At 42.6% G+C, this 14,504-nt stretch overlaps 1 protein-coding gene across 2 annotated transcripts in view; it reads left to right on the plus strand.

The window, feature by feature from the left end:
* Nucleotides 1–574: 574 nt before the first annotated feature.
* CAPSL (calcyphosine like) overlaps nucleotides 575–14,504 on the plus strand; it is a 15,625-nt gene continuing 1,695 nt past the window's right edge. Inside the window, exons 1-6 of one of the 2 annotated variants that reach the window (XM_026865630.1) lie at nucleotides 575–712; nucleotides 5,148–5,284; nucleotides 6,121–6,298; nucleotides 7,120–7,329; nucleotides 9,591–9,731; nucleotides 14,158–14,231. In XM_026865630.1, coding sequence (XP_026721431.1) covers nucleotides 5,148–5,284; nucleotides 6,121–6,298; nucleotides 7,120–7,329; nucleotides 9,591–9,692 — 627 coding nt within the window. In that variant the 5' untranslated portion in view covers nucleotides 575–712 and the 3' untranslated portion in view covers nucleotides 9,693–9,731; nucleotides 14,158–14,231. Of the gene's footprint in view, nucleotides 713–5,147; nucleotides 5,285–6,120; nucleotides 6,299–7,119; nucleotides 7,330–9,590; nucleotides 9,732–14,157; nucleotides 14,232–14,504 lie in introns of those variants that run through there. The other variant, XM_026865631.1, reaches the window with a different exon arrangement.

The raw sequence follows: 14,504 nt of genomic DNA on the forward strand, positions 1-14,504 counted from the left end.
CTGCAAATGAACACAATCGCAACGTCTCCCTAGAGGTTCTCATCACCATTAGGTCTTCAAATTGGCAATTAAGCAGCAGGACAAAAAATACACCAGCAACTTGTTTTGTGTGAAACACAATTGGCAGGCTTTTACTTATTTTCTCCTATTGTGTTTTGAGTAAAGAACTGAAGCAGCAAGTTTTTTCAGCCCTATGAACTACAGAGCAGAGAAACATATTATCAAAACATTGCCATGCCCAATGCTGGCATGGTGATACTGCACCCTCCTGCTGGCATCTTGGTGAGGAACAGCGTGAGGTGTCTCCCACTCTCTCTCCCCCCCAGCCCATGTGGGCAGAGAAGAAAAGGAAGGCATTGATTTAAAAATAAGTTAAATAAAAAAACTCTTGCAACCCAGTGGCAATTGCCCAGGGAAGTGGCGTAATTGCAGATTGGGCCAGCCGCAGCCACCAGTGTCACCTTGGAGACCGGCTGGTAAACTCTAGGCCTCCCAAAAAAGGGGGGGCCAAGGCAGCTGGGTGTGCAAACAAGTAAAACGAGATGGACAAGGAAGCTCTGCAGTGAGTCTGCGGTCCTGCATCCTCTCCACTTGCCACCTGAGCCCGGTGAGAGCCTGGGAGCAGGGAGGCAGGTGGGGCACGACGTTGCCCCAGCCCCCCGACACCTCCCAAGTCCGGGGTGGAAACCCCAAGTGCAGGATAGCATTGCAGGTAAAGGATTCTTTTCTCTTGTTTTCTAGCTTGCAGTGAGCTTCTCTGATCAGTTGAGCTTGCGGTTCAGCCAAGAGTGGGATTTTTTATACACATATATTACTATATATATATATATATATATATATAAAATACATGTTTCATATATAAAACATGCAAATTATATATATGCAAAATAGAAAGGGTGGTACTGCCCCACCTGCCAGAAGATAGGAGCTGGATGATGGTGGGGGTGGTGGAGAGGCATAGGGGAGGCTGCTACAGAGGGGTGAGTGGGACTGGGAAACCAGATTTTTAAGGAGGTCTTCAGATGATTGCCAAACACTCATGCAGTTTTCACACTTTTAATAATTTAATGAAATTATTAGGAACAAATCAAATGCGTGCAATTAGTTTAGGCCAGTAAATCTTTTCTCAGACTCTGAGATCTGCTCAGGGATGGTGTGCAACTCATGTGTTTGGCCAGGACAGGGACTTTCAGGAGCCTGCGATAATGGGGAGGCTAGTATGGGTTTCTGCTTGCCACACTGGGGTGTTTTTCAGGACTTCCACAAGTGTCTCTTGGACTCAGCTGAAGGCTAACATATAAATGAATGGTGCTGAGCTTAGATTAAATCTTTTTCTTCCCAGATTTAAGCCTCAGGCTTAGAGGGATGTAAAGAGATCTGATTGCTGAACAGCCTAAGATTCTTCTGCAAAAAAACCAAAACCAAAACCAAACCAAACCAAACCAAAACAAACCAAAACAAAACAATTGATAATTTCAGGTTTTGTATTCATTAAGAAGAAATGCAATTGTTTCTGTCCAGCCTTCACAACACAAAAATTGCCCATAGAAACAAAGAATGCTGAGAACGCGGGGTACTGTAACTGTCCAGGGTGGTACACAAAACAAAACACTCTAGCAATCAGAATTAAATTAAACAGCTTCTTTCATTTCACTGTGGGAGATGTCTGATGATCTTGGAAGAGATATAAGAATTAAAAACATGAAAAGTTTAGGTTATGAGCTTTTCTTGTTTTATTAATTGTTATTAATGCATAACATGTTTGTAAGGCATACATAGAACCGTTACAGCCAGCAAATGCTGACTGTATCTTTACCTACTTCACATTATCCAAAAAGGGGGAAAAGCAAAATGGAAGGAGAGACCAGGTGAATGTGATTCCTCTATCCTTGCTCTGATTCAGAATCTGTGATCTTACAATGCAGCATAGACTTTTAACAGCCTAGGAAGGGTTTATCTCTAGTTTAAACCAGCAGCCAACAGAAATAGTGAAGTGGTAGATGTGTTACTACTGACCAGGTTTGCATGTAGTAAGCTTTATGTTTAACTGGTTTTCTGTATTTATTGAATGTATAGAAAGGATTCTCAAATGCATGCTGCTCTGTGATAAAGGAAGACAGATCATGTTTAAGAAGCTTTAGTGTGATGTCTAAGTGAGTTTTATATAGCAATGTGGTGTTGATGATTTTGTTATTTAATATTACAGAGAATGGAGATTTTCAAAGAGCAGCAGAAATATTTATTATTAGTGTTTTTAACCATGATACACGGGGAAAAAAAGAGTTAATATCTCAGCCCATGGCATTACTAGACTGCTCTGTCCCACTTCAGGAGGAACACTGGAAAAAACTGGAAAAGTTCAGGACCAACAACAGAACTATCTAACACCTAGAAACTCATTTTGTAACAAGAATCCTAAGGTCTATCTAATTACTTAGCCAAAGAGGGCTTAAGAGAGTCTTTCAAGTGTTTGCATGTGGACAATTTTTTAACAGGTAGCTCTTTAATCTAGTAAAAGAAAGTAAAACAGCGTCTAATACAGGGGAAATTCAGACTAGAAACAAACATATTTTAAAAAGAAAATATTCAATACTAGCACAACTTAGCCTAGAGATGGTGACTTCTCAGCTAGAAGTGCTTGTGAGTGTAGAAGCAAACTTTGTACTTACTGCAGAGATAACCGAGGACTGGCCAGTTTCAGTGGCTTTTATTGAGGTGCAGGAGATCCTAATAGATACCAGAGAATCACAGAATCATCAAGGTTGGAAAAGACCTTAGAGGTCACCCAGTCCAACCATTAACCTCACACTGACAGTTCCCAGCTACACCAGATCCCTCAGTGCTAGGTTGACCCTACTCTTAAACCCCTCCAGGGATGGGGACTCCACCACCTCCCTGGGCAGCCCATTCCAACGCCCAACAACCCCTTCTGGAAAGAAATGCTTCCTAATATCCAGTCTAAACCTTCCCTGGTGCAACTTGAAGCCATTCCCTCTTGTTTTATAGCTTGTTCATTGGTTAAAGAGACTCATCCCCAGCTCTCTGCACCCTCTTTTCAGGGAGCTGTAGAGGGCCATGAGGTCTCCCCTCAGCCTCCTCCTCTCCAGACTAAACACCCCCAGTTCCCTCAGCTGCTCCCCGTACGACCTGTGCTCCAGACCCTGCACCAGCTTCGTTGCCCTTCTCTGGACACGCTCGAGTCATTCAATGTCCTTTTTGTAGTGAGGGGCCCATCTGATACTGTATCAGATGATACTTTCCTAGCCTCAATTCATGAATCTCACTTGCAATGATTATTTGATGTGCATTGCAGTATGCTGGAAATGTCTCTGCAGAACCCAAGGCAAAGAGCTGCTACACTCTTTGCATTGTGTGTGCTTGTGCAGATTTTTGCAGTGTACAGTGGAGACAAATTATGTAATCACTGGTCTCATTATTTATAGATCTGTATAAATACATAACATAGTATAGAGGCATACTGCACAGTGCTATGCATGGGTTATGCACTCTGTATACAGATTTATAGACATCATATATATGTAAGCTATGGTACATAATTATGTAATGTAAATATAGTTTGCACTGTGTTCATGTAACCTCACTGTATTTTATATTCTTGCCCGTTAAACATCACTTAAAGAAAGGTCATTGTTTGTGGAAAACATTTGTGACTGCTGATCTCACATAGCTGTAAGGTCTTTCTGGTCATTCATTAATGACTTCCCAGAAGAACTTTGCTCATTCTGGCTGAAGCAAAAGCTGAAATGGTCTCTTTTCTACCATGTTAGATTTTTACAGTTAGCTACTACTGAAACCATTTGAGAAGGAACAAAACCATTTTACTTTTCTGTTTTTCTAAGCCCAGCTGGTGTTTTCTGAAGAGGTTGCAAAAGTCAGTACATGTGACATAGCCATAGCCAATGCTCTGTAGACAGGAGCAGAGTAGTTAAGATGAAACAGTTTAATTCTGTTTCTCAGATTTCTCTGACCATTTCAATTCACACCTCTGCATGTGCAATAACAATGAGGTTGGAAGTGCAATGTACATGGATGATGCCTCACAGGGCTGCCCATCTTTTTCATCTCCCCACCCTCAGCACCCTTAGCAGAGCACCAAGTGGCCTGAGTCAGGAGCTCTGCTGTAACTCAACCCAGTCCTTCTGTAATTCTTTTTGTGCCCTGGTCCTGTGATGCTTTAAAGGCTGGAAAATATTTTGGGGGCCTTTGTGATATGTAGACCCAGCAGCCAGGCTAGAGAATGGCAGTCCTGGTCCTGACCATGTGCTCAGGGGTTAAGATTCAGTGTACCCCTAAATGTCAGTATGGCCATGGGCAGCCCTGATGCTCTTAGCATTAGGCACAAATAATACATGTGGGAGAAGGAGCAACCCTCTGCCAGCCCAGGTGTGCTAATCTTGGTGGTGCTGTTGCAGTGCGGCAAGTCCATGGTCTGGTTTTCCCATTTTTTATTCCACTGTCTTCCTCTGAGGGAAGCTGGAAGCCTTATGTGACTGTTGGCAATGTCCTGAAATCCTGGAGTGCTAAATGCTGTGCAAGTTTAAGGTATTATTTTCTTCTGCAGTTGTGTTGAAGTAGCACAAGGTGTCATTTGTAGGTGAGGTCAGGTCTTGGGTGACTGCCATTGCAATGGGAGAAAGCCCTGCTCCGGAGAATTACAGCTACAGTGGAACAAAAGCAAACATAAGGGAAAGGTCCTCAGCCAGGACAACTGTGCTGTCACAGCTCTACCTGTGAGCAAATTCTAGCTGCACACCTGGCAGGCTGAGAAGGCTCAACAGGGTGCTGGGGCTGTGGAGGCAGCAGTGCTCTCCTGGCTGCCTTCACCAGTTTTCACTGTATTCATACACTGTAGGCAGCAAATTCTTACCCACACTTTCATATTTGCATCTGGGTTAATCCCAGGGTGGTTTTCTGAGCTTTTCTTTCAGGGCTGATGGCCCATATTGGCAATTTCCCCTTCTGATAAAAGGATATAAGGAAAAGAGAGGGTCAAAATGAGTCCTCATGGAGAGAGCTGCCAGCACCTTTCAAGTGAGGGATTTGGGATGCTTCATATACTAAGGCAGGTTTCAGCACTCTGCCTTGTGCATGTGAATCCATACTATATGAGCTCTTTGGTCTTTCAGATGCCAGGCACAGCAAGACATGACCGAGAGATGGCAATCCAGGCCAAAAGAAACCTGTCCAAAACGACTGACCCTGTAGAAAGACTTCGCCTGCAGTGTTTAGCAAGGGGATCTGCAGGCATCAAAGGACTTGGCAGGTGAGTCTAAGAAGTCAGATCCATTATTCAGCTTCAGAACTTTAGCTGTAGGAGACTGATGGGGTAAGCAGGGACCAAAACTTGAATTTCCTGATTCCAATGCAAATGATACAACCCACAGAGCCTGGTCTTGGGTCTCCTGTGTTTTGGGAGACAGGACTGAGCTGCTCGTTTGTTGAAGGATGCAGACCATGAATCCCTCAGAGGAAGGTGTGTCCTTGAGAGGGGGAACAAAGGAGGGGGAACATTATCTCTCTCTTTGATACTTTCTATAATTAAGTATCTCAATGCTGGGATTTTGTGCTTCCTTTCCCTTGGGGTGTGATTCCCCTGTGTGTAATAATCTATTAGCTGTTTGGTTGATGGGAGGCATCTAGAATTCTTCTGCAGTCACACTGAGAGTGTAGGTCACCCCACCCTTAGGAAAGGGTACATCACACCCTGAAACCACTCCTGGGCCTCATAAACCACAGAGGGATACAAGGTCACCAGCTGGAACTTCATCTACAAACCCAACTTTTAGATGACTCAATGTATAATGAATAGGAAGACTCCTTCAGTTAAGTCAGACTTCACCTCATTTAAGTTTAGCAGTGTAATATTCAGGCACCCAATCTAAGCAAGTCACCACTGCTGCCAGTAAGTGTGGTGGGTTTTTGTTATTGTGGTTTTTTTTTCCTTCCCTCCCTAATTTTTTTTCTTTTTCCCTCAGAAGACTGTACAAGGGGGAAATGTTACCTCAGAAAGGTGTCCCTGTGCTCTGTCATTGTGCTAAACTGCTGCAGCATTGTCCAGGTTGTCCAATGCATTCTCCTCAAATTGCACATTTTTCACAGAGTATTTCGAATTATGGATGATGACAACAGCAGGACTCTTGATTTCAAAGAATTTGTGAAAGGATTAAATGATTATGCTATGATGATAGACAAGGAAGAAGCACAAGAGATTTTCCGGATATTTGATAAAGATGGCAATGGAACAATTGATTTTGATGAATTTCTTGTTACACTGAGAGTAAGTCTGGGAATTTATGTTATTACTTCAAAAATGGAAAAAAAATCCTTAATTTCTCATTGGGTGAATATGAAACAGAGCACTTTTTTTCAACTTAGTAGCTAGGAAAGTCTACAGCTCTATTTAAAAAATCAGTAACTCTTGAAAAGTTAAAATGTTCTATGTCCATCTAAATACACTAAAGGAGGAAAATCACCCTAAACACCACCTCTGTGGATAAGAGAGATAAGAGAGCCGTGAAGTGAATAGTTAAAAAGAAATGGTTGTGATTTTTTTTTTAATTATTATTATTTGCTGCCTTGATTTAGGTACCTAAATTCCTATATTGCAGTCCAGGTACTTATGTGGTTCAGACTATTAATTGCACTTGTTTTTCTGTCATTTTCTCATGCATCTCCTTATAATATGAACTAATGCAGTGGTGGTTTTACCAACCAGCCACAGTAATGCTGATTTCGCTTGGAGGCTTTTTGCTCTGCTGATGTCTAAGCAAGTAAGAAAGGAAATAATTAATGCTGATATCTAAGCAATCAAGAAAGGAAATAATTAAAGTAGATAGAATAGAAAAGTGTTCTAGGTAGCATTTTCTCTCTTACTGTCCGTTTGTTATCATACTGATAGACACTGAATAGTCTTGATCGTACTGCTTTTTTTTTGGTGATATTTTGCCCTTCCTAGCTCATAGACAGTGTAAACTGTCAGCAGTTTGTTGTCCCAAGTGCCTTGAAACAGGATTATTATTAACAGCAACAGTTACTTGAGTTTGGAACTACGCAAGTAATTGGCAGAAATAAAATCATTCTGTTATTCTTTCTTTACAGCCCCCAATGTCAAATGCAAGAAAAGAGATCATCATGCAGGCGTTTAGGAAGTTAGATAAAACTGGAGATGGTGTCATAACAATTGAAGATTTACGGGGGGTGTATAATGCAAAGCATCACCCCAAATACCAAAATGGAGACTGGACAGAAGATCAAGTTTTTAGGGCCTTTCTGGATAATTTTGATTCACCCTATGACAAAGATGGGAAGGTGAGTAAAGCAAACACCTAATGTCAAACCATGAAATCACCATCTGACTCAGTATTTGACTTAAATTATTAAATGTGAGAGTGATTGCAGTGCCAAACATGCATTTGAGTTACATATGGGGTGTGTGTGTGTGTGTGTGTGTGTGTGTGTGTGTAGCATTAAAATGGATGCATAACCTCTGCATAGGACTGTTGTTACAGCTTGCTTACACATTCAGAGACAAAGGGGCTCTGCAGGAAGTGCAAGGGTAGTTGTGAGATTGCATTTACAGGTTTGTAGCCTTAATGATCTACTTTCATAGACTAAGTATATCTTCAGAGTAACCCACATGATTGCTGATTTTCAAGATCCACATAAATTGTAGGATTTTTTACTTCTTAGGAGAATAAGTATGAGGATCCATTTAAAAAGGAGGTTCCCTAATGTGAAACTTTACAGTTACCAGTTCTCCAGTGTGTGTAATTACTGAAAGACATGGAAATCAGTCCATAACACAGATAGATTTATTGGCAGAGAGTTGGAGGGAGGGTGGGATTGGCGTGGCTGCCACCAGCCATGTGCCCTGAGGAACCACTGGCTGGGCTGGGGCTGGAAGCCCCTCCTGCCTTCCACTTTGACTCTCCAGCGCAAGTACAAAGCCTGGGCACTTCCTGTGATGCACTTCTTACACATCCACTTTGTAACATCTCCAAGTCAAGCATGCTTTCTTTCCCCTCGCTATGTGTCTGCAAACTTCTCTGGTCTGAACTTAGACGTGTCTGATGAACTTAGAGCAATTGTGGATCTCCTCTGTTCACATGGTGGTATTCTTGGTCTGAGTTGTTCATAATAACAAACTAGATAAGGTTTCATCAGTGCTTTGTGGAATGTCTTTAACACTTCACGCTTCTGAGGTGTCACCTGGGTTTAAACAGCTGCACCACACTGGTGACTCTTACCTGTCTAATGGCTGGCTACTACACCCAAATCCTCCACTTGCTTTGCTTCCAACAGGAAGGCTCTCAGTTTGTAGGGAGGCAATGCTTTTTATTTCCTTCAGGCATCACTTCTCACTTGGTGGAGCTGAATTTCATCCCTTTTTCTGTTCTGCCATCCTCAGAGGTACCAGTCGTGTGAGTTGTCTCCTTCCTTCTCTGTAGCAGTGGTGACATCTAGCAAACCTCAGGCAAAATGTTCCTGCTTTTTGTGCTGATACATGAACACATGAGAGTCTCCAAAATGATCCTTGACCAGTTCAGTGCCTTGTACCTCATAAATTCTGCAGTGTTTGAGCTTATGAAAAAGTTACTCTGAGCACCCACATCTTGTTCAGCAATCCTGACATTAGTTCACCCAATTGCAGTTTCTTCCAAGAACTGTGACAATCCTGTGCCTGATTCAGAGGTCACTAATGACACTGGTATGAGCTGAAACCTAGAATGTTTTTAGCAGAAATGCTTAAAGGCATCTGCTAGGAAGGTCCTCTTCACCATGATCTTGCTGGATGCCTCTGAAATTGGCAGGGTCAGTGAAGCTTGTAATTGTTTCCTGACAGTAAGACAGTCCGCAGTGTTCACTTCTCCCCATTGTGACTTTTACTTAACTTTCAAACAGTATAGGTCATTCCTTGAATAAACATCACATAGAAAAATATTTGCTTCTACTGCATTGTGCATTTGAGAGCTAAGGCATCACAAGCGACATGCACTTTTGTATCTGCCAATCTGTTTGGGTTTTTTTAACAATAATTTTAAAAGCAAGTCAACCTCAAAATCTCCATGAAAGATTTTCAAAACTCAGTTATTTGAAAAAATGTTTGCTTCTTTAAGTGAGACCTGTTTAAAACAATGATATTTTATCTTTAGTGAATGGATATAAAAATCCTAGCTGTCCCTTGGTTGCATCAGAAACCCCATCCACTTTTGTTAATAATAATGCAAAAAAACCCCCCAATTTATAGCATCGAGAGGGGTGCGGGGAGCATTAAAACATTTGAGCAGCACTGATTTTAACTTCAGTTCCTGGTAAGGTTAGTTTAAGTCTACATGTTTCATCTCCATCCAAGTGTTCCCGGAGGACAAGAGCTCTTATTTCTAAAAAAAGAAGTGAACTGATGCAAATTTGCAGTGTCTTCATTCTTCCGGTTGGATTCCTTTTCACCAGCAACAATGTGAAATAGCGGGTGTTAAGTTCCATTTAGAGTTCTTCTCAATGTGTGGTTTTGACTTATAGTATTAAAAACACAAAGGTTCAATTTTCTATTTTAAATCCTTCTGTCTCAGGTCACAACTGAAGAATTCATGAACTACTATGCAGGAGTCAGTGCGTCAATAGACACAGATGTCTATTTTATCATCATGATGAAGAATGCTTGGAAAATCTGATCATATGATTAAAGGAGCAAGACTTTACTTCCACCTTTTGTAGGTTCCCATGATCAAGTTTATGCACAACAACATGCTCATTTTCCGTAATAACAGCTTCCAGTAACTGTGCCAATTACAGTCAATCTGCAGAAATAATTCCCTGATGCTTCTGTAGGCTCAGCCTCAGGGGAATGGAGCATAATCAGAGCAGATCTGGCATCCAGTCAGTCTGCATATCTGTCCCTTTTCTCCCTGCATCCCTGACACTTCTTTTCTGAGATGAGATGCTCCTTTCTTCTCAGACATCTGCATTAGGTCCCTGTGGCTCCTGATTGTATCCCTCCTCCAGTGTTAGTTCTGCTTGACAGAGGATGCAAGAGGAAGAGACTGAAATAATCCGGAAGGGTGGTGGTCTGGGGAAAACTGTTATAAATGTGAGGAGGTCTGTCCCAGGAGTGTCACATAACCTTCTCGCCTGTAGCACTGCAACATCTCTTGACTTCTTGGGACTCACTTGTGGGATGGATCAACTGCTTGGCTCACTGCTGAGAACATGTGAGTTCCCAGTGCCAGGAGGCTGGAAGGAGAAACAAATAAAGAAGGGGAGACATGGACCAGAATAAATGCAAGCTGCTCTTTAAAGACCTGTTTTCTCCCCAGCTTACAACTCAACATACAGGCATCTTTCCTGTGCATGCCTTGTTTCAAACCTGCCTGGGCCTGCTAATAGCTTTTTTCCCCACTTTGGTTTCTTTCTTTTTGTACTGTGAGATCACCTCACTAATATTTTTCTTTAAAGGACATACATATGTTACTGTAGTTTCTTCTCACTGTTCCTGGAACATTTATTGGTCCCGTAGCTGCTGTCTGTACATATCTACACCAAAAGTTGCTTTCTACTTTTTGTATTTATACTGGTTTGTGACCAAGCTATGACTTCAGGGTACTTCTGGGAATTCAAGAACTTGTAACTTTCTTGCCTTGTCATCTTCTGTTTATGTTTCTAAAAAAAGGATGGGAGCCTGCCCTCTTGTTCATGCCAATGAGGCTATCTCAGTTCTGAGATCTTCTGTCCTTTCCCCATATAGAGAGTGGGGAAATGTGCACAAAGGAAACTGGGGGGAAAAAAAAAAAAAAAAAAAAAAGGGAAAAAAAAAAGTAATCTAATTCTTCTTGCCTTGGTTCCTTTTCCTTTTGTGATCTTCTTTCTGCTTCTCTTGCATTGTTGTGCTGCTCTTCCATACTGAGATGCTGCCTCTGTAGCAAAGGGCTTGATATGACATTTGCTCCATTTCAGGCTGGCCACCAACTAAAAATAGGCTTACAGATTGGACTTTCAAAAGAGCTTGACTGATAAAGTCTCAGCTTTTACTTAGCCTGGCCTGCTAGCAGTTCAAACTGAGGTCCTGAGTTCCTGCTTCTCTGGTCTTGTTCAAATTCTGCTTTTGTTTTGTCCAGCCATGATCTCAGTACAAGCAATAGCTGCTTGCAATTCCTTAGTAAAGGCTGTGCAAACTCAATTATTTTCTTTGATCTGTAAGCCTCCAGAAACTTACATACTGCCTGACACAGGAAACTGTTAGAGAGGGTCTCTTTATGATTGACATCAATAAGAGGAGCCTTTACTTACTGCGATGCTACAGAAGTGCCAACATACCTTACATGAATAACAAATTTATTATCAAATAGAAGCTGTACATGTCCTGGCAGCTTTAGTAGAATCCATTTATTTCTCATTTATTAATTGGCTTCACACAGGGTGTCATGTTATCTGTATTCTATATTAAAAAAAAAAAAAAAAAAAAAAAAAAAATTTCCTTCCGACACACTATCTCATGTCTTCAGACCCCACAGTGATCTGTTGTGTTGACATTTAATCAAGTGTAGTGGAAGTTTTAATCTCATCTGCAACCAGTTTGTCTTCTCACTGTTAATATTCTCCAATTTTCTTTAATCCCAGATGCAATATATCTTTTCAGAAGGGAGGAGTGGTACTGGAAGCAACTATGGGTTTTTTTCAAAACAGCAGAAGCTTTGTCACGGGCTGTCAGATTCCTGTGATGGCTGGGGAAAGCTCAGTGCTCCAGGGTGAGGTTTCTGCGCTGAGCTTGACTAAAGGGGGTTTGTGTGGGGATCTGGGGGACGTGAGCCAGGAGACCACAAACTCTCTTGTCCTGGTGGGAAGGCTCAGCACCTACCCTGCGGGTGAGAGCTGCAGCAGGTGCAGCCCTGATGCCCTCAGACCCACTCCCAGCTCCTTGGGTCTGCCTGCCAGTGGACCTTATTGCTCACTGCATACCTTTTGAAGCATCAGGAGGACATTTTTCACAATGTACTCATTTTGAAATTTGTATGGATCATGTTTCCAAAGGCTGGTTTTAGTTTGGTTTGAAGTGGGTTACAAAGTTTCTTTTCTCTTCTGTGGGAACAGAGTTGCTCCTGGAGCAATCTGAATAAACACTAGTAACTGCGGAAAAGGTATAATGCTTTCAGGAGAAAGAAATAATCTGGTAAAGAATAGCATGTGATTTTTTACTTATAATCAGATGCCATAGAACACAAATTGGACTCTGTGCTGTAAGAAATGTCATTTGATTAATATGTGTGCAAATTCATGGAACAAACACAGGCATTACATTGGCTGCTAAACTAGGAAAATCTCTACTAGGAGATGCGCAGCCATAATGACACACTGGGCACGCACACCTGAGATTCAGTGGAAGCAGTCTGCAGAGGTTAAAGTCGAGTTAAAGGGATTTGAACCAGACTTGAAGGAATATCAGGGCTAACAGGGGGTGACCAGAGCCCCCCTTCAACACTTCACTGTCCCTGTCTGCTGGGGCTGCTGCACTGTGATCTGGGAGAGAAAAAAAATGAAGCTCAGGCGTTTGCGTTCAGCTGCAGGCTGCTTGCTGTCTTCTGGTTAGAGACCCAGCAGATGCTGGAGATGGTGATGCAGGCTGTCCTGCCAGTCTGTGGTTGCACAGCGCACACAGCAGAAACTGGGAGATAGGTGGCAATGCACATGATCATATCTGGTGCTAGCATCAAGATTGTCAGATCTTGGTTGATGCTTCATGTTCAAAGCACTATTTCTTCTTTCTGATTGTGCAACAGATGCCAAACAGAATAGCACAAACCATAAGAACATTTAAGTCTGCAGGGCTGTGGGCCAATACCAGAGGTAAAGGTTTTGCTTGAACCTTGGGCTCCAGCTTGCCCCACCACACAGCACCTTGTCAGGGCTTCAGGGCTGAGCTCTGCCCTCCCCACCGGGCTGCACCAGAAGCATACTCTAAAAATTCTGGCTGAACCCTCTTGTCCCTCATAGAGGGGAAAGACTCCCTTATCTCCCCCCCCAATATGCTTCAAGCTCTACCTGAGCCATCAGAGCATCTCTGTGATCCACCACCACCCCAAAATAACACAAGGCCTGGGAGTGGAGAAGCAGGGGACAGCCTCTCCCTCTGACATGTTCCCTGGGGAAAGTCAGCACTCCAGCAGAATTCTTTACTGCATTTTGGTTTTACCCCTTGTGTGCTTTTGTGGCTTCATGTTTTTTGTCCTGGATGGGAAATTTTTGGCTTGATATGGCCCACAGCTGTTGTTTGGCTCATGTTCACTCCCACAGCATAAATTTCTGGTTCAAGAAATTGAGTTTTAATGCAAGCCCAACTCACTGGCATATATTCTTGAAATTACACCACAAGGTATATTCACTGATGTGATTCTTTATGTTGGTCTCCTGGCACAAAGCTGTCTTGGCAGAGGCAGGTGGAAGCAGCTGGGGGTTTTGCAGATGAAACCACCTGTGCACATTGCTGTATGAAAGCCAATTTGTCTTTATGTAACAGCTTTTACAAGGTATTGCCTCAAGCCTCTGTAGCTGCATGAGCAGAACAGAGCTTTGCCACTCCAGAGCAGGCCTCCCAGCCTCTGCTGTCACTGGCTGGCAGGAGGAGTGAGCCTGGGGATTTTGGCTATTTTTGCCTTCCAGCTGCTGTCCTCCACACAAGAAGCAGCAGCAGCATGCTTAGCTTTCCCTCATAAAAGAGATAATGCCGAGAGCAACCTGCCACCGTTGGCAGCTGCCCACTTTCTATGACTTTTGCTATGCTTACAGCCCATCCTGTTTCTCTAGAAATGCTTTCTCATAGACAGCTCAGGAGGAAGGGGTGAGCAGGAAGCAGGTTTTCTAGTGGTCTGTACTTAATGCCAAGTTTTCAGGTGGTTGAGAGCAGCCTTGGTATTTGACACAGCCCCCAGCCATACTGGTTTACCTCAGATGAGCGAGCATTGGTTTCAGGTCTAGCACCTCTTCAGCTCTCACACCAACAGAGGCTGCAGGAGGCATAAGCACGGTAGGATGCAAAAGCTTCAGCTCGCTGGTTTGCAGCCAACCCCGCGTATGGCAGCCCCACCTCTGACAAAACATGGACCCAGGCTTCCTCCCAGTTTAAAATATTGCTGTTGATCCCAACAGGACCGGCAGCTGAAGAATGGGGATGGGATCCAGACTCTGTTGAATGTCTTGGCAAGTAGGAAAATGAGAAAGAAAGGAAGTGCAATGTTTCATGGAATTTAACTCAAGTCTGGTTTTCTGTGGAAAAGCAGAGATTGTGGCAAAATGTGAGAAGTGTTTATTTTCCAGAGATAAATCTGTTATTTTTGCATTGAAAACATGATATTTTTGCCAAAAGCTGCATTTTTTTTTTTCCTTTCAGTTGATACTTTAGCATTCAGAATTTACTGGGTTTTGTGTTTGTTTGATTGTTTGTTTGTTTTAGTTTATGTACATATTTTTTTTTTTTATTTCCTGGCATTATCAGT

Source organism: Athene cunicularia, assembly GCF_003259725.1.
Source record: "Athene cunicularia isolate RWA chromosome Z unlocalized genomic scaffold, athCun1 chrZ_part1, whole genome shotgun sequence".
In the NCBI taxonomy this organism is placed as follows: domain Eukaryota; kingdom Metazoa; phylum Chordata; class Aves; order Strigiformes; family Strigidae; genus Athene; species Athene cunicularia.